Source organism: Anolis carolinensis, unplaced genomic scaffold (assembly GCF_035594765.1).
Source record: "Anolis carolinensis isolate JA03-04 unplaced genomic scaffold, rAnoCar3.1.pri scaffold_8, whole genome shotgun sequence".
NCBI lineage: Eukaryota > Metazoa > Chordata > Lepidosauria > Squamata > Dactyloidae > Anolis > Anolis carolinensis.
In genome coordinates this window covers 29,601,167-29,626,431 of record NW_026943819.1, presented here as the reverse complement: position 1 = coordinate 29,626,431, position 25,265 = coordinate 29,601,167, and the positions used below count along the sequence as shown (strand labels likewise).

General features: G+C 43.0%; 2 protein-coding genes across 2 annotated transcripts; both read right to left on the bottom strand.

The window, feature by feature from the left end:
• Window positions 1-438: 438 nt before the first annotated feature.
• Window positions 439-12,168, bottom strand: ckap2l (cytoskeleton associated protein 2 like). The gene is made up of 8 exons (XM_062960966.1): window positions 11,916-12,168; window positions 11,736-11,802; window positions 9,960-10,017; window positions 7,830-8,462; window positions 5,977-6,195; window positions 4,386-4,541; window positions 2,439-2,704; window positions 439-1,403 (listed from the first exon to the last, which is right to left on the bottom strand). The coding sequence occupies exons 1-8, from the start codon at window positions 12,010-12,012 to the stop codon at window positions 1,118-1,120; spliced, it is 1,782 nt and encodes a 593-aa protein (XP_062817036.1). The 5' UTR covers window positions 12,013-12,168; the 3' UTR covers window positions 439-1,117.
• A 1,000-nt stretch (window positions 12,169-13,168) lies between these two features.
• il1b (interleukin 1 beta) lies at window positions 13,169-25,060 on the bottom strand. The gene is made up of 7 exons (XM_062961300.1): window positions 24,934-25,060; window positions 22,068-22,122; window positions 20,526-20,580; window positions 18,535-18,736; window positions 17,507-17,680; window positions 16,187-16,323; window positions 13,169-15,172 (listed from the first exon to the last, which is right to left on the bottom strand). Exons 2-7 carry the CDS (start codon window positions 22,112-22,114, stop codon window positions 14,972-14,974), a joined length of 816 nt encoding a protein of 271 aa, XP_062817370.1. The 5' UTR covers window positions 22,115-22,122; window positions 24,934-25,060; the 3' UTR covers window positions 13,169-14,971.
• Between the last annotated feature and the right edge of the window lie 205 nt (window positions 25,061-25,265).

The window sequence follows — 25,265 nt, the reverse complement described above, 5'->3', positions numbered from 1 at the left end:
ATAGCAGGCATCCTCAGAGGTTGTGAGGTCTGTTGGAAGCTAGGGAAGTGGGATTTATATATCTGTGGAAAGTCCAGGGTGGGAGAAAGAGCTCTTCTGTTTGAGGCTAGTGTGAACGTTGCAATTGGCCAGCTTGATTAGCATTTAATGGCTTTGCAGATCCAAAGTCTGGCTGCTTTCTCACTGGAGGCATCCTTGGTTGGGAGGTGTTAGCTGGCCCTGAATATTTCCTGTCTGGAATTCCCCCGTTTTCAGAGTGTTGTTCTTTATTTAGGCTTTTCCTTAATCCCTCCTTATTATCCAACATTTCCGCTTATCCAACACTCATTTTTCAGTGATTGGTTTTGGGGGGGCGGGCGCCAAAATTCGATTCGCCTACACTTGAAAATTACTTTGGGCCGGCCCTGGTTGGTGTATCTGATGAGCGGAACTCTACTGTAATAATAATAATATTTTATTTGTACCTTGCCACCATCTCCCAGAGGGATTCAGGGCGGCTCACAGAGCACTCAAGATACAACATGCAAAATACACAAAGTGCAGAAGCAAAATGTGGCAGTAAACAGCCAACGTAACACCACAATTTCATAATACCCCCTGATTTGATCAGCCCAATTTCATGTAAGGTTTTTACTAATGACAGTTTCCACCATGTGGCCTTGGTTGTTGCCAAGTTTCTCTCTGAAGTAGCCGGGATAAGACAACTTCCTGTATTAGACCCAGGCTGAAACTTGCCTTGTATAGATTTGCAGTGTTTTTTCCTTGTTTGTATGCATTTAGCATTGAACTCGTCCTGTTCTTAAGTGGGTCTCATCAGTTTAGGAATCTGCTGTGCACTTTTCCTCCTTGTAATAAAGATTGATTGATTGGGTTGCTGATGTGGGCGATACGTCGGGAGACAATGCTTCTGGAACATGGCCAGACAGCACGGAAAACTCACAGCAACCCAGGGATTCTGGTCATGAAAGTCTTTGACAACACACTGATTGATGGATTGAAGAATAAAGACGGACATGTTTCCAAAAGGGCTTCAGAGAACAATGCTGTGGGTCCAGTCATGTTTACAAAGAAAGAGAAAGAAGGAGGCTGGGAGGAAAGGAGGTGGTGTGAACACTCCTCAACGTGGCAATGATGCTTTCGTCGTGGCCGGGGTGGCATTGTGCCCACAGGTGGCCCGTCCAGTCACAAAGTCGGCCACTCTCACCACTCCGGGCAGAGCTGTGTTGCTGCGGAAGAGGAATTGGCTCCCGTGGTCTGCGGCCACGATTTCCTCCAGGGAGGAGACGACAGGGTCGTGGTCCCTCAGCATCTGTGGGTAGGAAGCGGTGGCGCCTTCAATGCGCAGGGACCGTCGCACGGGGGTCAGGAGTCTCACCTCTGGCCAAGGGCTTCGCTTGCTGGACCTGGAAGGCAGAGAGCAGAGAAGTCCATCCCTTCCTTTCTCTCTCACACACTCCTTTCTTCTTTCCTCTCTCTCTCCCTCCCTCCGGTTGTCAGAAATATTAAATATTAACTAGATATTTTTAATTACAAAAATGTGAGTCAAGCACTGAAAGGGTTAAAAAAGCTAGTGTCGTCCTGAGGAGTATGAGGTAGAACTCAAGTGTGTGAGAGAATGCCTCAGTGTGAGGTAGGCCTCAGCGTGAAGCTTCGGTGAAAAAAGCCCCAGGTTGAAGTTCCTCATGTGTGAAGCTCCTGTGTAAGTTTGGTGTGAGAGGAGGCTCTGTGAAAGCGAAACTGTTTTATTTACATGAGAAAGAAGCCCAGCGTGGAAGCAAGGAAGTACAGTAGAGTCTCAAGTATTCAACATAACGGGTCGGCAGAACGCTGAATAAGCGAATATGTTGGATAATAAGGAGAGATTAAGGAGAAGCCTATTAAACACCAAATTAGGTTATGATTTTACAGATTAAGCACCCAAACATCATGTTATACAACGAATTTGACAGAAAAAGTAGTTCAATATGCAGTAATGCTATGTAGTAATTACTGTATTTACAAATGTAGCACCAAAATATCATGATGTATTGAAAACATTGACTACAAAATTGCCTTGGATAATCCAGAACGTTGGATAAGTGAATGTTGGATAAGTGAGACTCTACTGTATAAAGAACTTTATTTGTGTTGTGGAAATCTTGTTTTTGTAATTACTGCAACTATATTATTTTGCTATAACAAAAAGTCTCCAAAGCACGAGATAACATTGGTCTGTGTTTTTGTTCTTTCTATCACTTTTGGCTACTGGTGCTGGGTGATGCTGCAGTTAATAAGTTACTCTGCTGTACGTTTATGGGAAGGGTCTTTTGTTAATAGGCCTACTCAGCCAACATAGGTGGCCAGTCAGGAAGGCAGCCAAGGGCACTGAGTGGGGAGATGGCTTCTCATTGGGGAAAGAGGGGAGCAAAGGGCAAGATCTGTGTGTATGGGGGTCTCACCTGGGCAGGGAAAGGATCTGGAGCTTGATGGCCGAGCAGGGCTTAGCCCACGGTGGGCTTTGCTGAGGAGTCTGGGGAGGGTCCACATTCTCTTCTTCTTCCTCTGGAACAGGGCTGGCTGCAGGGGTCGAAGGGAAACACACCCCAGACGGGCTCACAGGCTCCGGGTCTCTCGTGCAAAGGGACCCCATGGCACGCTCACCCCTGGACGGTGCCTTGACATTCTTCAAAATACCCGCGACGGCATCTCGCAGCTCCTGCAGCGGCTGCAACAAGAGGAAGAATGAGAAACTACTCCTTCGTAGCTACAGGTTGGGCAGGTGTGGATGCGGGTGCAGCTGAGGCTGGGTTCATCCTCACCATTTTGCTACATTACAATTGATTGGCTTTGCAGCGTTTACAAAAAAACTCTAAAATAAAGAACAACACTCAGAAAACAGGGGAATTCCAGACAGGAAACAATTCCCTCAGGCAGAAAGCAGCCAGGCATTGAAGCTGCAATGCTATTCAATGCTAATCAAGGGGGCCAGTTGCAACATTCATATTTGTATCCAATAGACAAGAATTCTTTCTCCCACCCTGGATATATAAAACCCACTTGCCTAGTTTCCAACAGACCTCACAACCTCTGAGGATGCCTGCCATTGATGTGGGTGAAACGTCAGGAGAGAATGCTTCTGGAACATGGCCAGACAGCCCAGAAAACCCACATCAACCTAGAGAGCTACTGTATATACTTGAGTATAAGCCTAGTTTTTCAGCCCCTTTTTTAGGACTGAAAAAAACCTTCCTCGGCTTATGCTCGGGTGAGGGTCCTGGTGGGCTTATATTCAGGTCGGCTTATACTCAAGTATATATGATATATTAATTATTTTTCTCTATTATTATTGGTATTGTTACATTTATTATTTCACTCTATTATTATTAAAAGGATACATAAGCACATTTACATTATCTTAAATTACAGTTTGATGTAAAGATCCAAAAACATTTAAATTACTGAGGCCTCAATTAATGTAATTTTATTGGTATCTCGGCTTATACTGGAGTCAATGTTTTCCCAGTTTTTTTGTTGTAAAATTGGGTGCCTTGGCTTATACTCGAGTATAAAAGGTAAAGGTTTTCCCTGACGTTAAGTCCAGTCGTGACCGATTCTTGGGGTTGGTGCTCATCTCCATTTCTAAGCCGAAGAGCCGGCGTTGTCCGTAGACACCTCCAAGGTCATGTGGCCAATGGCATGACTGCATGGAGCGCCAGTGTTACCTTCCCGCCGGAGCGGTACCTATTGATCTACTCACACTCTGGGGGTTGGTGCTCATCTCCATTTCTAAGCCGAAGAGCCGGCGTTGTCCGTAGACACCTCCAAGGTCCTGTGGCCATTGGCATGACTGCATGGAGCGCTGTTACCTTCCCGCCAGAGCAGTACCTATTGATCTACTCACACTCTGGGGGTTGGTGCTCATCTCCATTTCTAAGCCGAAGAGCCGGCGTTGTCCGTAGACACCTCCAAGGTCATGTGGCCATTGGCATGACTGCATGGAACACCGTTACCTTCCCGCCAGAGCGGTACCTATTGATCTACTCATACTCTGACGGAGCAGTACCTATTTATCTACTCACATTTGCATGTTTTCGAATTGCTAGGTTGGCAGGAGCTGGGGCTAACAGCGGGCGCTCATTCCGCTCCCAGGATTTGAACCTGCAACCTTTCGGTCGGCAAGTCCAGCAGCTCAGTGCTTTAACACACTGTGCCACCATATATATGGTATATATTTCTTAGACAGAAATGTACAGTAGTTCTTTTCAATAAAGCTTAAGCTTGACTCTGCTCCGTGAGTTGCTGAAGCTCGTTTGCTCTGCTGCTTCGCTATTGCTCTGCCAAACTGGTATATGTTGCTGCTGCTGCTGCTCTCTGACTGCTTTTTGAGCCCCGAGGCCTCCACTCACCGTGGCCCCAGCGGAGAGGGCGGCTTCGTAGAGCCCTGCCACGTCCAAGGAGCCCCTCTGCGCCTCTAGCGTGGCTTTGCAGACCCAGAACTGGGCAAACCTCTCCACTTGCGGGATGCGGGTCAGCGCTGCGAGGATCTGCTCTTCAGGAAGGCCCTGAAGACGGAGAGAAGGAGGACGGAAGGAATCAGGGAATGGGCACAAGGAGATAAGGGGTCTTGAATAGGTGCCCACAGGGTTCCCCCAGGTGCCAGAAATGGAAAAAATGGGAACTGCCTTCACTTCTGTTTATGTATTGTCTGTCCTTGCTAACTGTATAACAGCAGTAAATGATTGCCATTTATTTATATATTATTTATTAGTGACATTTATATCCCGCCCTTCTCACCCCGAAGGGGACTCAGGGCGGCTCACAAGTCATATGTACATACAATATATTATATTATTCGTATAGCACAATATAAGCAATATATATTACTATTTATTTATTTTATTTATTTACAGTATTTATATTCCGCCCTTCTCACCCCGAAGGGGACTCAGGGAGGATCACATTACACATATAAGGCAAACATTCAATGCCTTAACATAGAACAAAGACAGAGACAAACACGGGGCTCCGAGTTGGCCTCGAACTCATGGCCTCTTGGTCAGAGTGATTTGTTGCAGCTGGTTGCTCAACAGCCTGCATCACAGCCCGGCTATATACTATATTGTACTATACCACTATATTGTAATATTATTCGTAATATTGCATGTAATATAAATATACCATTATAATACTGTATAAATATTTTGTATTACATTATAATATTACAATAGAGTCTCACTTATCCAACACTCGCTTATCCAACGTTCTGGATTATCCAATGCATTTTTGTAGTCAATGTCTTCAATACATTGTGATATTTTGGTGCCAAATTTGTAAATACAGTATTTCCTACATAACATTGCTGTGTATTGAACTACTTTTTCTGTCAAATTTGTTGTATAACATGTTTTGGGGCTTAATTTGTAAAATCATAACCTAATTTAATGTTTAATAGGCTTTTCCTTAATCTCTCCTTATTATCCAACATATTCGCTTATCCAACGTTCTGCCGGCCCGTAGTATAGCATATATGTGTTCTGTAATCCTCCCCGAATCCCCTCGGGGAGATAGAGTGGAATGTAAAGAGTGGAATGGCCATCTGTCGGGGGTGCTTTGAATGCGATTTCCTGCTTCTTGGCAGGGGGTTGGACTGGATGGCCCATGAGGTCTCTTCTAACTCTACTATTCTATGATTCTAAGTGCATATATTATAAGGTATATGACGGCTTCGTATGGGTTGAGGTAGGTGTACAATATCTAGACGAGGATATATATAGAGGTGTACTAGTCTTCCTCTCCGTAAGCTAAACTGCATAAATGGGTTTAAAAAAGCTTTTTAAAGGAGAGGAAAAAGGGGACGTTTTTAGTTTGAGCTTAGGATGGTGGTGGGACCGAGAGCACGGCCTCCTCTGCAGTGCTTGTGCTGGTTTGTATGTGGAGATGCCATTTTTTAAATAGTCTGGGCCTGAACCGGGGAAGCCCCCCACTCCGGTCACCTACCTCTTCGGCCAGCTTCCGGCACTCTGCCAAGGTGTGTGTGATCTCGTTGGCCAGGTGCTGCTGCTCCTTCTCCGCTTCCTCTTTCTCCTCCTCCTCCTCCAAGGAGCCCCAGAAGGAGAGGTTCAGGCTGGACTTTGCCTTCGGAGGCTTCGGGGCAGCGGGGCGCATGGGGGGCCTCTTGTAGGTTCTTCCTCGGGACGCCACCCAGTCCTCCAGCAGCTTCCTAAGGAGGCAGAAGAAGGTGTACCGTCACTACGAGAAGGACCCCTGCCTTGCTCCTGAGGAGACAAGGGCTCACGGGAGGCCCCGATCCCACCCCAGGGAAGCCTCACGGCTGAATATAAGCCTCTTGGGTTCCCATTTCAAGCTCTACCTGGTTGCACCTTCCCATCTCGCTCCCTCAGTACACTGATTGCACTATGTAACAAACTTTGAATTTTTTTCTGCTCCAGGTTTGAAAGTGATATTTCCTGTTTAATTTATTTATTATTTATTTACAGTATTTATATTCCGCCCTTCTTTCTCACCCCGAAGGGGACTCAGGGCGGATTACAATGAACACATATATGGCAAACATTCAATGCCAACAGACAAACAACATACATTAGACAGACTCAGAGGCATTTTTAACATTTTTCCAGCTTCACGATTCCGGCCACAGGGGGAGCTGTTGCTTCACCATCCACTAGTGGCTGTACTTCCTCATTCCTTTCCTCGTGTTTTGCTGGCAGTTTTATGATGTTGTAAATTAGTTAAATTAGCCTCCTGCATAAAGTGTACCTAAATTTCCCTAATTGACAGATGCAACTGTCTTTCGGGGCTGCATAGGTCAACAGCAAGCCGGGCTATTTAATGGTCAGGGGCTTAACCTGACCCGGGATTCGAACTCATGACCTCTCGGTTAGTAGTGATTTATTGCAGCTGGTTACTAGCCAGCTGTGCCACAGCTCGGCAGTTCTACTCTAGAAACGTCACTTTTGTGTTGAATGGGTCAAGTCACCATGGTTTTTGTGGCTGCTGCAAACTAGGTTGCATTGGTTGAGGCGCAAAGATGAGATATTGTATTGTTGAATAATAATTAATAATAGTAATAGTAGTAGTAGTAGTAGTAATAATAGTGCATCATCCGAAAATACATCACACAGTCCTAAACGCTTGGGAAGCGTTCGACTTGTGATTTTGTGATACAAAATCCAGCGTATCTATCTTGTTTGCTGTGTCATACTATGTCATTGTGTCAATAATAATAATAATAATAATAATGGTATAATAATAATAATAATCACACAGTCCTAAATGCTTGGGAAGTGTTCGACTTGTGATTTTGTGATACGAAATCCAGCATATCTATCTTGTTTGCTGTGTCATACAATGTCATTGTGTCAATAATAATAATAATAGCATAATAATAATAATAATAATAATAATAATAATCACACAGTCCTAAACGCTTGGGAAGTGTTCGACTTGTGATTTTGTGATACGAAATCCAGCATATCTATCTTGTTTGCTGTGTCATACTATGTCATTTTGTCAATAATAATAATAATAATAATTTATTCATATACCGCCCTATCTCAAGGGACTTGGTTTCCAGCACACCAGGAAATATACCGTCAATTTAAAACATGTTTTTAGGCTTGACAAAACAAAACAAAAATTGTGTTACATCAGGTATGGGCAAACTTGGGCCCTCCGGGTGTTTTGGACTTCAACTCCCACAATTCCTAACAGCCTACCGGCTGTTAGGAATTGTGGGAGTTGAAGTCCAAAACAACCGGAGGGCCTAAGTTTGCCCATGTGTGTGTGACACAGTGTTATTGTTGCTAAATTGCAAAGGCAACTTGCCGCACTTGCCTCCGGTCCGGAGCAGAAGGGGTCTTGAGCTCTTGGCCTGGGCCCACATCCGGGTGCTTGGGTTTGGGGGGCTCTCTCCTGCCATTTCGGAGCCCCCCAGAGGCAGGAGCTGTGTGGACGGCAGAGGTCCGGGGTCTAGGCTTTGCATTGGGGGTCCTCGGCTGTTGCCTGAAGTTGCCTTGCTTCCTCTCGGCTCCGCTTTTGGGTGCAGCCGAATGGCTCCTTGGATGGGCGGAGGGCTTCTTGCCTGGCGGGGGAGTTTGGTGCTTCTTTTTAGGATTTGCCGAGTTCAGGGAGAAAGTCCCCTTACTCCCCAAAGGCAGAGATTGCTTGGATGTATGGCTTCCAAATGCTGGTCTGGAAACAGCCCTCTTTTGAGTCGGTCGGACTGCGATCACTCCAACAACGGCATTATCTTTCCCATCCTCTGCCTTCTGTTTTCCTTTGTTGTGGTCATTCCTGAGTGGCTTCTCAGGGTGGGTTTGGGAGGGGGGCTTCCGGGGAAAGCGGGACCCAGCCGCTGGGGGCTCCTTTGTCGCAGGGCGGTGGGGCGCTCCGGGCACCGCTTTCTTGACGGGGGCCGCCTTGGGTTTGCTTGGGGCGGCTTCCCTGTGCTTCGTCCAAGCCACCTGGAAAGAAAGAACAGCCTTCAAAGAGTGTTGTCGAAGGCTTTCATGACCGGGATCACAGGGCTGCTGTGAGTTTTCCAGGCTGCCTGGCCATGTTCCAGAAGCATTACCTCCAAACATTTCACCTGCATTTATGGCAGACATCCTCAGAGGTTGTGAGACAAGAAACAGTCAGTGCCAGCGAACACCTCCCAACAAAGTATTCACACAGGCAGGAAGCAGGCAGGTGTTGAAGCTGCAAGGCTATTCAATGCTAATCAAGCTGGCTAATTGAAATATTTACTATTTATTTTATTTACTACCCTGTTTCCCCAAAAATAAGACATCCCCGAAAAATAAGACCTAGTAGAAATTTTGCTGAATTGCTAAATATAAGGCCTCCCCCGAAAGTAAGACCTAGCAATGTTTTTGTTTGGAAGCATGCCCAGCGCCTGCCAAACAGAACACCAGAGCATTCAGGATTGGTAAATGTACATACCAGTTGTACATGGAAATAATGGTAGTAACAAGAAATTCTTGATAGGATTCACAGTTTGTCTGGTTATGCTGGTTTGTGATGACAACTACTGTACAGTATATAATAAATGTTCATTTTTTTGTTCAACAATAAATGTGAATTCTTCTTCATGGAAAAATAAGACATCCCCTAAAAATAAGACCTAGCACATCTTTGGGAGCAAAAATTAATATAAGACACTGTCTTATTTTCAGGGAAACACGGTACATTTATATTCCGACTTGCTCCCAAGAGACAAGAATTCTTTCTTTCTCCCACCCTGACGTTTCACCCACATCGATGGCAGGCATCCTCGGAGGTTGTGAGGTATCTATGCCTGCCATAGATGTGGGTTTCCTCCTTTCTGGTTCCTCCTTTCTGTTGAAGTTGTCCACATGCTACAGACTACACAGAGAAGCCACTGAAATCCACAAACATGTGGATAATTTCAACAGAAAGGAGGAAACCATGAAAATGAACACAATCTGGCTGCCGGTATTAAAAAAAACTCCAAAATCAGAACAGTAAATATTAAGGAGCAGCACTCTGAAAACAGAAGAATTCCAAACAGGAATCAATCAGGGGCAGCTAACGACTCTGAACAAAGGATTCCCCCAGGCCAGGAGGTGAAGCTGGGAAGGCCATTTAATGCGAATTTGAGGTGATTAATTACAACATTCACACTGGCCTCCAACAGACAAGAGTTCTCTCCCCCCCCCCCCCGAGATATATAAACCTTCCTTGCTTAGTTTCTCCATATACCTCACAACCTCTGAGGATGCCTGCCATAGATGTGGGTGAAACGTCAGGAGAGAATGCTTCTGGAACATGGCCAGACAGCCCGGAAAACATACAACAACCCAGCCTTCAGAGAAACCATGCGGCTCAGGAGCCTGAACACAACCTCATCTCCCTCCCTCCAGACTCTGGTGTCCCCAAAATAAGGGAAGAACCCCGCCCCCCCAAAAACCCCACAATAGCATTCCTTGGGGTCCACTTACCGAGTCCGGTCTGGAGGGAGCCAAGGCCTGCCCATTGGTCCTGTCCTTCAAGTAGGGCCTATTTGGGGGAAGAAAGGATTCTGAGATCCAGGTAGCCCATTAAAAATAGCAACCTTTTTCAAGCCTCTACTAGTTATTTGTTATGTACAGTAGAGTCCCACTTATCCAACACTCTGGATTATCCGACACAGTCTGCCTCCCGCCTGGATCCATAGCTGTTTCTCTTGGCAGCAAGGACTGAACTCTTTATGGATTTAATTTCCAACAAAGTTGTTACTGTAAATTCATTTTATGCAATTCTACCTTTATTTGTAGTCAGTTTGTTAGTAGCCAAAGTTTTTGGAGTCAATTCATAAATACAGTAATTACTACATAACTTTACTGTGTATTGAACTGCTTTTACTGTCAATGTGTTGTAAAACATGATGTTTTGGTGCTTAATTTGTAAAATCATGTAATTTGACATTTAATAAGCTTTTCCTTAATCTCTCCTTATTATACAAGATATTCGCTTATCCAAGGTTCTGCTGTATTACAGACTCTACTGTAATAATATTATAATGTAATACCATATAATAACATTAATACAGTATTATAATTGTGTATTATATATTACATGTTTTTAATATTACTAATAATATTGCAGTATAATGATATAGTATTATGATACCACAATATATTTAATACACTCCTAGTATATTATACTATTAGCGTCATATAAGATACTGTACTACTGTATATCATATCATAATACAGTAGAGTCTCACTTATCCAACACTCGCTTATCCAACGTTCTGGATTATCCAGAGCATTTTTGTAGTCAGTTTTCAATACATTGTGATATTTTGGTGCTAAATTCATAAATACAGTAATTACTACATAACTTTACTGTGTATTGAACTGCTTTTTCTGTCAAATTTGTTGTATAATATGATGTTTTGGTGCTTAATTTGTAAAATCATAACCTAATTTGATGTTTAATAGGCTTTTCCTTAATTCCTCCTTATTATCCAAGATATTTGCTTATCCAAGGTTCTGCCGGCCCGTTTAGCTTGGATAAGTGAGACTCTACTGTAGTAAAATATAGTAATATAGAATGTTTATAATGTGCTATGCTAATAATATAATATATTGTATGTACATATAACTTGTAAGCTGCCTTGAGTCCCCTTCAGGGTGAGCAGGGCGGGATATAAATGTTGCTAATAAATAATAAATAAAAAAGAAATTATTGATATCATATGTCTATACAATATATTATATTATTAGCATTGCACCATATTATTATTATTATTATTATTATTATTATTAACATTTATATCCTGCTCTTCTCACCCTGAAGGGGACTAAGGGCGGCTTACAAGTTATATGTACATACAATATATTATTAGTGTAGCACAATATAAGCACTATATAAACATTACATATTATTATATTGTACTATACGACTATATTGCAATATTATTAGTAATAGTAATGTTACACGTAATATAAATATACAATTATAATAGTGTATTATTACTATTACATTGTATTACATCATATTATCTATATTATATGTATATCCAATATATTATAATATTAGTATAGTATAATACGAGTATTATATATTATTATATTAGTAGTTTTACATGTAATCTATAATATGTTATTATATTGTGCTATATTATGATACCACAATGTATTTAATACACTCCTAGTATATTACACTATTAGCATTATATAAGAGACTGTACTATATCGTATCATAATATATTATATTGCAATGTTCCTCACCTGCCACCCGCCGGCCTGGGCCTCCCTTTCTGGGCCAGGAACTCGTCCAGCTGCCGCCTCCGCTCCGCTGGGGAAGGAAGAGATCCAGGCAGGTCAGGACTCTGACGCCCATCCTCCCCAGGAAACCAATGGGAGCCATACAGGCGCTCTGCACATGCTCTGGGGCGCCCTCGCACTTACCTGCGCCGGCATTCTCCTCAGCAGAGCGGCTTGGCTTGGGCCTTTCCCTTTCTGTCTGCCTCCCTCCGAAGCGGAGGCTCCGAGACCAGGCAGACATGGCGGCAGCCGTTGCTCTTTGGCCCCGCCCCGCCAAGATTCAAATGGCCCAATCAGACACGAGGGGCGTGGTCACAGAGGGTGAAGGGAACGCCCCTCAGCAGCATCAGAGGAGAAAGGAGGCGGGGACTCATAGCTCCCTCCCAATCAGAGACGAGGGGCGGGGCCATAGAGGGGGAAGGGAGCGCTTGTCAGCGGCATCAGACAGAGAAGGGGCGGAGCCTCACAGCAACGTCCCAATAAGAGTCGAGGGGCGGGGCCACTCAAAGTGGAAAGGGGGCAGAGCATCTCAGGCAAGTCCCAATCAGAGGGTGAGGGGCGTGGCTACACAGGGGGAAGGGAACGCCCCTCAGCAGCATCAGATAAGAAAAGAGGCGGAGACTCATATTGACATCCCAATCAGAGGCTGGGGGCGTGGCTACACAGGGGGAAGGGAACGCCCCTCAGCAGCATCAGATAAGAAAAGAGGCGGAGACTCATATTGACATCCCAATCAGAGGCTAGGGGCGTGGCTACACAGGGGGAAGGGAACGCCCCTCAGCAGCATTCAGATAAGAAAAGAGGCGGAGACTCATATTGACATCCCAATCATAGGCTGGGGGCGTGGCTACACAGGGAGAAGGGAACGCCCCTCAACAGCATCAGATAGGAAAAGGGGCGGGGACTCATATTAACATCCCACTCAGAGGCTAGGGGCGTGGCTACACAGGGAGAAAGGAACGCCCCTCAGCAGCATCAGATAGAAAAAGGGGCGGAGCCTCAAATTAGCGTCCCAATCAGAGGCTAGGGGCGTGGCTGCACAGGGAGAAGGGAACTCCCCTCAGCAACAGCAGAGCGCAGAGGGGGCGGAGCCTCAGGGAAAGGGGGCGGAGTTAGTCAGGTGAGAGGTTTCCTCCCCTTTTATTCATTCATTTATTCATTTACTACATTTATATCCCGCTCTTCTCACCCCGAAGGGGACTCAGAGGGGCTTATAAATTAAATTTACATACAATATTATATTATTAGCATAGCACAATACTGGCAATAAATTACCATATTGTACTGTATCTATATATTGTATTATTATTATTATTATTATTAATAATAATAATATATACATCAAAACACACATGCTTAATGGAACATAAACAAAACATAGAGAACAGACTTTTTTCGGGTGAAGGAGTTTATTGTCACCAGGACAAACCTGGGGAGGAAATAATTATTAAATTAATAATAAATACTTGCATTAAATAATAATAATATTAACAACAACAACAACAACAACAGCCTGTTATCTGGAAAGGCATGGCACAACCGTACAGGTATTTCCCTCCCAGGTTCCACAATGGCAAGATTTAAGCAGAATCTACGCTGCCCAGGATCTCTTGAACTGGATTATATGAGTCTACACTGCCAGATAACCTGGGATAAACAGACAGGATGTCCCTTCCACAGAAAGTTTAATAACCGTTTCCTGTGTTTTTATGATAGACCCAGTTAGGAAATGACATTTGTAACCTAGGAATAAAAAGCTGCCAGTCAGAAGCGTAAGTCCTGCCCTTTTAGGCCCCGCCCCGTTCATGTCATAGCAACCCCCTCAGTCACTTTCCAAGGAGTGACCATCAAAATAAAAAAATAGAACGAAAACAGAGACAAGGCCAAAAAAATCCCATTGTTGGCCAACTTGAATACCATTGAATAGCCTTGCAGCTTCAAAGCCTGGCTGATTCATACCTAGGGGACCCCATTGTTGGCCAACTTGAATACCATTGAATAGCCTTGCAGTTTCAAAGCCTCGCTGCTTCATAGGGGATTCCATTGTTACCCAATTTGAATACCATTGAATAACCTTGCAGCATCAAAGCCTGGCTGATTCATACCTAGGGGATTCCATTGTTACCCAATTTGAATACCATTGAATAGCCTTGCAGCATCAAAGCCTGGCTGATTCATGCCTAGGGGACCCCATTGTTGGCCAACTTGAATACCATTGAATAGCTTTGCAGCTTCAAAACCTGGCTGATTCATACCCAGGGGACTCCATTGTTGGCCAACTTGAATACCATTGAATAGCTTTGCAGCTTCAAAACCTGGCTGATTCATACCCAGGGGACCCCATTGTTGGCCAACTTGAATACCATTGAATAGCTTTGCAGCTTCAAAACCTGGCTGATTCATACCCAGGGGACTCCATTGTTGGCCAACTTGAATACCATTGAATAGCTTTGCAGCTTCAAAACCTGGCTGATTCATACCTAGGGGACCCCATTGTTGGCCAACTTGAATACCATTGAATAGCCTTGCAGCTTCAAAGCCTCGCTGCTTCATAGGGGATTCCATTGTTACCCAATTTGAATACCATTGAATAACCTTGCAGCTTCAAAGCCTGGCTGATTCATACCCAGTGGACTCCATTATTGGCCAACTTGAATACCATTGAATAGCCTTGCAGCTTCAAAGCCTGGCTGATTCATATCCAGGGGACTCCATTGTTGGCGAACTCGAATACAATTGAATAGCCTTGCAGCTTCAAAGCCTGGCTGATTCATACCCAGGGGAATTCTTTCTAGGCCACCATGAATGTCATGAAGGACTAAGCCACAGCAACACGTGGCCGGGCACAGCTAGTAATCAATAAATTGGGCCCTCCAGGTGTTTTGAACTCCAACTCACACAATTCCTAGCAGCCTAGTGGCTGTTAGGAATTGTGTGAGTTGGAGTCCAAAAAACCTGGAGGGTCCACGTTGACCATAGGGTGGGAGGGCTGGTGGTGGTCCAAACCACAAGACGCTTGGTGAGCAGGAAAGGCCACTTTTGTTGATGTCTGTGTCCGGGTGTAGACAGGGCTTCTTCCGTCTCACAGAGACAACAGTGTCCTTCTTGGCACAGACAAGGCCCGTCTGGGACCCAAGAGCCTCCAAGATCCAAAGGTCACAGTGGGGGAGAGGTCCCCAAAGCCTGGTGGGCCCCCCGGCTTAGCTGGTGAGGTCGTAGTCCACAATGAGGGCCTCGCCAGGGCGGTTGGTGATGGCCACGGCCTCGTTGTTCCTGGGGGAGGTGCAGATGAACCAGTTGGGGAAGGCCACCGACTCGAAGCGGGTGTGGTCCCCCGTGACCCGGTAGAAGAGGAAGCGGCCCAGTTTGGAGGCGTCCAGGTTGCCCTGCAGGTTGGCCTCCTGCGGAAGGAGAGGAAGACACCAAAGGGGTTACAATTGTGAATACATGACGTGTGGTTTGAATGAAACTGAATATTTATTTATTGTGTCAGAAGGGGGCTTTGAAATTGTTGAACAGAAGCTCTCTGAAGCTTGAGGTGCTCTTACTGCCTATTCCAGGGAAAACCAGCTAATCCCTAATCCATCTATGCTGACAATCACATCATCACCGCCCAAGCAAAAAGCTTTGAAATGGTTGAACAGAAGCTCTCTGAAGCTTGAGGTGCTCTTACTGCCTATTCCAGGGAAAACCAGTTGATCCCTAATCCATCTATGCTGATGATCACGTCATCACCGCCCAAGCAAAAAGCTTTGAAATTGTTGAACAGAAGCTCTCTGAAGCTTTAGGTGCTCTTACTGCCTATTACAGGGAAAACCAGCTGATCCCTAATCCATCTATGCTGACAATCACATCATCACCGCCCAAGCAAAAAGCTTTGAAATGGTTGAACAGAAGCTCTCTGAAGCTTTAGGTGCTCTTACTGCCTATTCCAGGGAAAACCAGTTGATCCCTAATCCATCTATGCTGATGATCACGTCATCACCGCCCAAGCAAAAAGCTTTGAAATGGTTGAACAGAAGCTCTCTGAAGCTTTAGGTGCTCTTACTGCCTATTACAGGGAAAACCAGTTGATCCCTAATCCATTTATGCTGACAATCACATCATCACCGCCCAAGCAAAAAGCTTTGAAATGGTTGAACCACCAATTCCTCAGTACTTTATTTGTCATACCACCACACTTCGCCACAGCAACACATGGCCGGATACAGCTAGTTGTATATAATGAAGGAATTCTAAGCAGGCAGCAACTGCAATGCACACTTTTTAGGGAATTTTTTGTTGCTGTGCATGACAATTGGCATCAAATACTTTCTTAGGTTTCACAGTTTTGAAAATGGAGGTGTGCCTGAGATTCAGTGGTGCATTAGACTCAATATGACAATTCCCTGGCCATTCCGAGGCAGGCTGCTCACCTCCAGCTGCAGGACGGGCTCCTTCCCCCTCAAGACACAGGACAGGTAGAGTTTCTTCCCCTTGATGTTGAGAGTGACGGGGGTCTTCATGGAGCCGGCCTCCCTTTTCGGCCGGTAGATGGACATCTTTAGCCTCACTGGAGAAGACGGAAATGGTTGGAGCATGTGATGAGTGGATTGAATGAAATTGCATGATTGAGGTCCGGCTAAAGGAAAATGTCTGGCCAGTATGACCTGGCAAGGCTGAAGCAACCATCTTCTAATTGAAACCTGGGAAAATGGCATTGTGGAGGAGGTGGAGGTTGGTTTAATAATACAGTAGAGTCTCACTTATCCATCATTCACACAAGCCAGTCAAGGTGGTCCCAGTGGTGATTGGCACACTAGGCACAGTGCCTCAAGACCTTTGCCTGCACTTGAACACAATCAGCACTGACAAAATGAGCACCCGTCAGCTGCAGAAGGACACCTGACTGGGATCTGCATGCATTATTCGCCGATATATCACACAGTCCGAGACACTTGGCAAGTGTCCGGCATGTGATCCAATACAACAGCCAGCAGAGTGTCTGCTGTGGACTCATCTTGTTGTGTTTCAAATAATAATAATAATAATAATAATAATAATAATAATAATAAATCACACAGGCCTAGACACTTGGGAAGTGTCTGATGTGGGATCCAGTACACCAGCCAGCAGAGTGTCTGCTGTGGACTCTTGTGTTTCAAATAATGATAATAATAACAACAACAACAACAACAACAACTTTATTTTTGTATCCCGTCTCCCTGATGAAACGATACTAGATGAAACGAATGAAACGGGGGAAACGAAACCTGTGCACAACCCTAATCTATATATATAAAAATGTAATGTACGTATGTAGGACTGAATAAACAACAAAACTACTGAACCAAATCACACCAAATTTGGCCACAAAAGACATAGTCATCCAATCTATGTCTTTCAAACAAACAAACAAACAAAAAACTAGAAAAATAAAGTCCACAGCAACACGTGGCCGGGCACAGCTATAAAACTAGTACTGGATCTGTCTCTACTTCTTTCTCTGAAAGTGCATGATGCGTTCTGACTTACTGAAAATTGATGAAATAATATGTTTAAGGTCCAAAAATTATTCCCGACAAGTGTGCCGGCGGGGCCTCTTTGGGGTGGGCCGGGAGTGGTAAAATTCCTGCTACTTTGCAGAATGGGGTTTGACTGGATGGCCCATGAGGTCTCTTCCAACTCTACTATTCTATGATTCTATGATTCTAAGAGGGACAAAGAGGGTGACCCATGGGCTTTGGAGGATTTACCTGCTTGATTGACGTTGGGGCCCTGGAGGTACAGGGCCACCAGCTCGGTGGGTGCCTCGCAGAGGACGAGGGACTTCTGGGCGATGTCCTGGATGTCGTAGCAGACGTCCTCGGAGAACTGGTAGTTGGAGTCGGTGGCGTAGGTGACGCCATAGGTGTTGACGTCTATGGGTTCTGGGAAGGAGACACAGGCCCCGTGAGCAACTCTTACCCATTTAGGGCACGGCTGGGTTCTTGGGAATTGCAGCTTCCCAAGGTGCATGAACCTTCTCTTTGGCAGTTTAATAAACGTTCCCGATGTTTTATGATAGAACCAATTAGGAAATGACATTGATCACCCAGGAGAGGAACAAAAATCCTAGTGTCCCATAGGCAGAGCCGGCCCTAGGTAATTTTCAAGTGTAAGTGAACAGAATTTTGGCGCCCCCCCCCCCAAAACCAATCACTGAAAAATAAAAGCGTTGGATAAGCGAAAATGTTGGATAATAAGGAGGGATTAAGAAAGAAGTTGAAGACCTGGCTATGTGCGCAAGCATTTAATGAATGAACTCAGTTAGCATTGACATGGATTTGATTACGGCTCTTGCACAAGGTCTGATGGATGATTGGCATATACATATTCAGCGTTGCACTGTGTTAAATCTGTTATATATTGTACTTTGTTATGTTATTTAACTATTTTAACTGTTTTATTACTTTATTGTATTATGACATACTGGTAGTGATCCTGCCAGTTGTGTAAGCCGCCCTGAGTCCCCTCGGGGAGAAGGGCGGGGTAGAAATATCGGAAATAAATAAATAAATAAATAAATAAAGCAAAAGCCTATTACACATCAAATTAGGTTATGATTTTACAAATTAAGCACCAAAACATCATGTTTTACAAGAAATCAACAGAAAAAGCAGTCTCGACTGCGCCGCCGTATGTTTGTGCCCCAAGCGACTGCTTAATTCGCCTCATTGTTGGACCGGCTCTGCCCAGAGGAGAGATGGGAGAGGCCTCTCCTGGCATGCGCTCCGTACTCTACCTAAGACGGTGCTCAAGATGTCCATCAGGTCTTCGTCGGAGAAGAGCCTGGCCGCGGGGGGCTTCCTCATCCTCTCCATGGCCACCACGATGACGGCCGCCTTCCGGAAGCCCTTGGCCGAAGAATGCTTGTGGATCTCCACCTGGATGCCCAGCTCGCATTCCTGGGACGCTTGGAGCCCCGTCTCTTCGAGGAAGGAGCCCTAAAACGGAAGGACAGGCACGGCTGCAGACTCCTGATAAACTTTATTTATTAATTTAATTTATTTAATTTATATACCGCTCTTCTCCCCCAGGGGGACCCAGAGCGCATGATCAAAAGTTCTTACTATAAAACTGAACTGCGCATCAAATCAGAGAGGCACTTTCCTTTAGCTCACCCAGTAAGGTGACTTGAGCCATTAAACTTGTTCGACGGAGTACGGCAGCGACCCACAACAATAACATAGTAAGGAGGGGAGCGTGACATACAAAGACAGAGAACTGTGTGATGGCCAATCTATGATACGCGTGTCAGCACTAACACGCCTAGCCATTTTTGCTGACACGCTGCCGCATGCAGGTTCATTGAATGACTATGTCTTTTGTGGCCAAATTTGATGCGATTTGGTCCAGTGTTTTTTTTGTTTGTCCATAGGAATTATGCACATTACATTTATATATATATATATATATATATATATATATATATATATATATATATATATATATAGTGATGGCATCACGGCGACCCACAAAACAACAAAACTACAAGCCCCCCAACCTCAAAATTTGACAACACAACCCATCATCCATGCCTCTAGGTTGATACAACAAAAAGCAAAGAAAAATAAAGTCCTAATTAGAGGGAGAGAAATAATTGTTTTTATCCAATTGCTGCCACTTAGAAGGCTAAGCTCCGCCCACTTGGTCTCCTAGCAACCCACTCAGCCCAGTGTTAATAAAAGAATAAAAAATAAAATAAATACAAATAATACAAAAAAATAATAATAAAAAACACTAAAAAAATTAATACAATAAAAATACTATAACAAAATAACTAAAAATAATACAACAAAATAATAAAATATAATAAATAAAAAATATAAGTTACAATAAAATTAATTAAAAAAATACAAATAACGTCAAATAAAAATTCCACAACAACTTTTAATCAATACCACCACCACTTTGCCACAGCAACGCGTGGCCGGGCACAGCTAGTATATATATATATATATATATATATATATATATATATATATATAGTATATATTATATAAATGTAATATGCATAATTCCTATGGACTAAACATATATATATATGAGCCCCGGTGGCAAAGTGCGTTAAAGCATTGAGCTGCAGACTGAAAGGTCTCAGGTTCAAGCCCCAGGAGCGGCGTGAGCAACCGCTGTTAGCTCCAGCTCCTGCCAACCTAGCAGTTCGAAAACATGCCAGTGTCGGTAGATCAATAGGTACCGCTCTGGCGGGAAGGTAATGGTGCTCCATGCAGTCATGCCGGCCACATGACCTTGGAGGTGTCTACGGACAACGCCGCCTCTTCGGCTTAGAAATGGAGATGAGCACCAACCCCCAGAGTCGGACATGACTGGACTTAATGTCAGGGGAAACCTTTACCATATATATATATAATTTTTATATCATTCTATTATTATTGTAATATATTATCATATTATTACTATTATATTATTATTCATTATCCATGACTACATTGAAACTAGAAGAGAGAGAAATCAGCGTGGAAACTGCACGAGGTGCCATAGATTGTTGTACATGGAAATAATGGCAGTAAATAATTTTTGATTTATTAAATAGAGTTATATATTACAATTATATATTTTTGTTATTTAAACTATACATATTGCGAAATTATGGTTTTTTTCTCGAAGTGACACACCACCCAAGTCATGCTAGGTTTTTTGGTGAATGTTGACACACCAAGCGCAAAAGGTTGCCCATCATTGGTCTAAGCTGAAGGGAGTGATCCTCACCTTGGTGGAAACGTGCCGGACCTCTGCATAGAACTCCACCTCATTCATGCTGCAGCTGAAAGAAGAAAAGCAAAGGTCAGAGGCATGGTGATGTTGGCTTCCCCCTTTTAACCCATTCTATAAACTACAACTCCCACTACAACTCCCTCAAACCCTGTTCCGTATTGTAGATGGTAATAAATGGAAGCTTTACATCTGCTTCTGAACCCAAAGTCACCCTGCAGTGTAATAATGTGCCACTCAGGTTTGTGAAACAAGTAACAGGAACTTTACTTAACATCAAGAGATCAAAACAGAGCAATAATATATACAATAGTCTCTCTGATGGCTCACAGAGAACACAAGGAATAAACAGTCTTTTTAAATAGTCCTTAAATATGCTTCAATGCCTTAAAAGTGACAAGGCTTTAGAGCAGGGGTCCCCAAACTTTTAAAGCAGAGGGCCGGTCCACAATCCTTCAGACTGTTGAGGGGCCGAATTATCATTTGGGGAAAAAACCTGAACAAATTCCTATGCACACTGCACATGTCTTATTTGTAGTGCAAAACAACAACAATAACAATGAAAGAACAATACAATATTTAAAAATGAAAATAATTTAACCAACATAAACCTATCAGGATTTCAATAGGAAGTGTGGGCCTGCTTCTGGCCAATGAGATAGTCAGGTTAATTAGGATTGTTGTTGTTGTGTGTCTTCAAGTCAATTCAGACTTTGGGTGAGCCTAAGTCCAAAATTATTTATTTATCCATTTACTACATTTATTTACTACATTCATATCCCACCCTTCTCACCCTGAAGGGGACTCAGAGCAGCTGTATGTACATACAATATATTATATTATTAGCATAGCACAATATTAGCATTATACTATATTGAACTATACCACTAGACTGTAATATTATATGTAATATATAACATATAATTAATATTATTATATGATATTATTGTTAGTATTGTATTGTATAAAATGATAATATTATTATCAGTATTATATGTATATACAATATATTATATTATGAAAACTGATATAAAATATTATATTATAAAACTGAGGGCGGGGGCCAGGTAAATGACCTTGGAGGGCCGCATCCGGCCCCCGGGCCTTAGTTTGGGGACCCCTGCTTTAGAGAGTCGGCAGTCATCTTCTTTCCTGGCTGTTTCCAGTCAGCACTCTCTATCACTCACTAAGGTAAAAAGCCTGCACAAACCACTTCCCTCAGCAGCATGGCAGAGAAAGTAACCAATCGGATTGCTAGCTCTTCACAGGCTCAGCCAATCAGCTGCTGACACACACCTTTCCAGTTAACCCATTACACCATGGTGTTGTGTACAAACCCCAACAAACCCTTCTTTCTGCCATATGTTTTGTATTGTTCTTACCGTGTATTCATTATCCTTAATCATCAATTTGTAAATTATTCATGCCACCCCTTTCGTCAGAGGGATGAATTGAGCCACTGGTCACGGTTTGTGGCTTCCCTGGCAGTCCCTTCCCATGCTGGCCATGGAGCATTTCCAGAAGAAAAGAGAGGCTTACCTGCAAAAGTCCATCATCTCGTCCTGGAACTCGGGAACTCTGGCCATGGCTTGATCTAGGAGGCAGAAAGAGGAAGATCCATCAGGCCAATGAGGGCTGGGCTGTTAGTAGCCAGCTGCAATAAATCACTACTGAACGATAGGTCATGCGATCGAAACCCAGGTCAGATTGAGCTCCCGACCGTTTAATAGTCTAGCTCGCTGCCCACCTAAGCAGCTCAAAAAACAGTTGTATCTGTCAAGTAGAAAATTTAGGTACCACTTTATGCGGGGAGGCTAATTTAACTACTGTATATGCTCGAGTATAAGCCTAGTATAAGTCCCCCTCAGCTTATACTCGGGTGAGGGTCCTGGTTGGCTTATATTTGGGCCAGCTTATACTTGAGAATATATGGTACATTTATTATTTGTCTCTATTATTATTGGTATTACTACATTTATTATTTTCCTCTATTATTGTTGCTACTATTACATTTATTTTACTCTATTTTTATTATTATTAATAATACATTTAGTATTTCACTTTGATCTTATTATTATTATTGCATTTATTATTTCACTCTATTTTATATTACATGTATTATTTTCATATTATTATTATTATTATTATTTCATATATTATTTTACTCTATTATTATTAAAAGGATACATAAGCATATTTACATTGAAGAAGATGAGAGTAATGATTTGATCAGAGTTGGACAGTCTTATCTTAAATTTGAGCTTTATGTCAATATTCAAAAACATTTAACCTACTGATGCCTCAATTAATGTGATTTTATTGGTATCTATTTTTATTTCTGAAATTTACCACCCTCGGCTTACACTGGAGTCAATGTTTTCCCAGGGTTTTTTGTGGTAAAATTAGGTGCCTCGGCTTATATTCGGGTCGGCTTATACTCGAGTATATACGGTAATTTGCGATACCATAAAACCTGCCAGTAGCGCGTGGAAAGGAATGAGGAAGTACTCCATCAAGGACTCGGTGTCACAAGTGGACGATGAAGCAACAGCTCCCCTTGTGGCCTGAATCAGGCATACCCTCATGAAGCCGGAAGCTGGAAAATGTTCAATTGCCTCTGTGTCTGTCTATATGTCATATGTCTAATAATGGCATTGAATGTTTGCCATGTATGCATGTCTTGTGATCTACCCTGAGTCGCCTTTGGGGTGAGAACGGCGGACTATAAATACTGGAAATAAATAAATAAATAAACAAACAAATAAATGAGATTTCCCAGTTAAGCGTGCCATGTGGTTTTGGTGGTTAAAAAGGTGCCCTCGAAATAACTTTGAGGATAAGGTTCAGCACCATGGACAGCTCTTTTACATTCTGGGCAAAATCTGGAGAGGCCTCCTTACTCTCCCATTGATAGAGATTATCGTAACTGGTGTTAAGGGAAAACGTTTACCTAATAATAATAATAATAATAACAACCCTAATACATCATGTTATACAACAAATTTGACAGAAAAAGTCATGTTGTAATTACTGTATTTACGAATTTAGCACCAAAATATCATGATATATTGAAAACCTTGACTACAAAAATGCATTTGATAATCCAGAACCTTGGATAAGTGAGTCTTGGATAAGTGATACTTTACTGTATATCTCATTTGCTGTGTCATACCGTGTCTTTGTATCAATAATAATAATAATAATAATAATAATAATAATAATGTGGGACTTCCGAATCCAGACTGACAAAGTTCTGGAACACAACACACCAGACATCACAGTTGTGGAAAAGAACAAGGTTTGGATCATTGATGTCGCCATCCCAGGTGACAGTCGCATAGATGAAAAACAACAGGAAAAACTCAGCCGCTATCAGGACCTCAAGATTGAACTGCAAAGACTCTGGCAGAAACCAGTACAGGTGGTCCCGGTGGTGATGGGCACACTGGGTGCCGTGCCAAAAGATCTCAGCCGGCATTTGGAAACAATAGACATTGACAAAATCACCATCTGCCAACTGCAAAAGGCCACCCTACTGGGATCTGCACACATCATCAGAAAATACATCACACAGTCCTAGACACTTGGGAAGTGTTCGACTTGTGGTTTTATGAAACGAAATCCAGCATATCTATCTTGTTTGCTGTGCCATACAACGTTGTTGTGTTGATAATAATAATAATGATGATGATGATGATGATAATAATAATGATAATAATAATATACGAATTCCAGCATATCTATTTTGTTTGCTGTGTCATAATAAAATAATGATGATGATGATGATGATGATGATGATGATGATGATGATAATAATAGATACATAGCCACATTGAGTCTCCTTCAGGTGGGGTATAAATAAATTGTAAACTAATGTGGATGCTTGTTTGGATTTCTATATAATTTTATATAATTTTGTTTGACTACACCTAGTTTAATTTATTGACGTTAGGTTTAATTTATTGATGTTAGACTTTAAATGGATGTGAGGTTTTAATGTTATTTTTATATGTGGGGTTTCTCTGGGATTTTTATGTCAGTATTTGTTTGTTTATGGAGGCATTGAATGTTTGCCATTTAATGTTGGAATCCGCCCTGAGTTCCCTCGAGGAGATAGGGTGGAATACAAATAAAGTTTTATTATTATTATAATAAATATAATAATTATAATAATGCCTCCCTGGGTCGAGATACCTCAAGGAACCCCCAGCTCTTTCTGGTCTTGGAAGCTAAGAGAGGCAGCTTGGTTAGAACTTGGATGGGAGACCACCTCTGGGTTGCCTTTGCAGAAGAAACCCTAGCAAATGCATGAGGTCCCATCATCCACAGGTCACTTGAGGTCCATATAAACACAACTTTGCAAGCAAGCAACTCATTGCACATATAGCTAGGTATGCATTGGTACCTGTCTGGATGGTGTGTCTTTCCAGGAAAGAGGTCTTCTTCAGACTTCTCTGGTCGTCGTCGTCGGCTGAGAATGTGTCTCCGCTCTCCTGGCGGCACTGTTTATGTTCTCGTCGCCCGCCGTGGCGTCATGGCCAGAATTTCCCTTTGACACCTGCGGGTTTCACAAGCCCAGGAAATGCTTTTAGGAATGGGAAGTGGTCATGTTGCAGAACTCGCTGGTTGAGAAATAGCTGAATTTTTTGTCTGTCGCTCTGAGCAGAAGTGAGTAAACCCCTGGATAAGTAAAACGCAGGCAATGGCTTGATCTTTGGTTGGAAATATCACATTTTG

Excerpts from the sequence above, each read along its gene's own strand:
- ckap2l (XM_062960966.1), bottom strand. The coding sequence starts at position 12,012 with ATGTCTGCCTGGTCTCGGAGCCTCCGCTTCGGAGGGAGGCAGACAGAA. Across the intron at positions 11,803-11,915 it reads TGAGGAGAATGCCGGCGCAG|CGGAGCGGAGGCGGCAGCTG; the intron begins GTAAGTGCGAGG and ends TTCCTTCCCCAG. Across the intron at positions 6,196-7,829 it reads CTGCTCCGGACCGGAGGCAA|CTGCTGGAGGACTGGGTGGC; the intron begins GTGCGGCAAGTT and ends CTCCTTAGGAAG.
- il1b (XM_062961300.1), bottom strand. The coding sequence starts at position 22,114 with ATGGCCAGAGTTCCCGAGTTCCAGGACGAGATGATGGACTTTTGCAG. Across the intron at positions 20,581-22,067 it reads GAGATGATGGACTTTTGCAG|CTGCAGCATGAATGAGGTGG; the intron begins GTAAGCCTCTCT and ends TTCTTCTTTCAG. Across the intron at positions 18,737-20,525 it reads TCCGGCACGTTTCCACCAAG|GGCTCCTTCCTCGAAGAGAC; the intron begins GTGAGGATCACT and ends CTTCCGTTTTAG.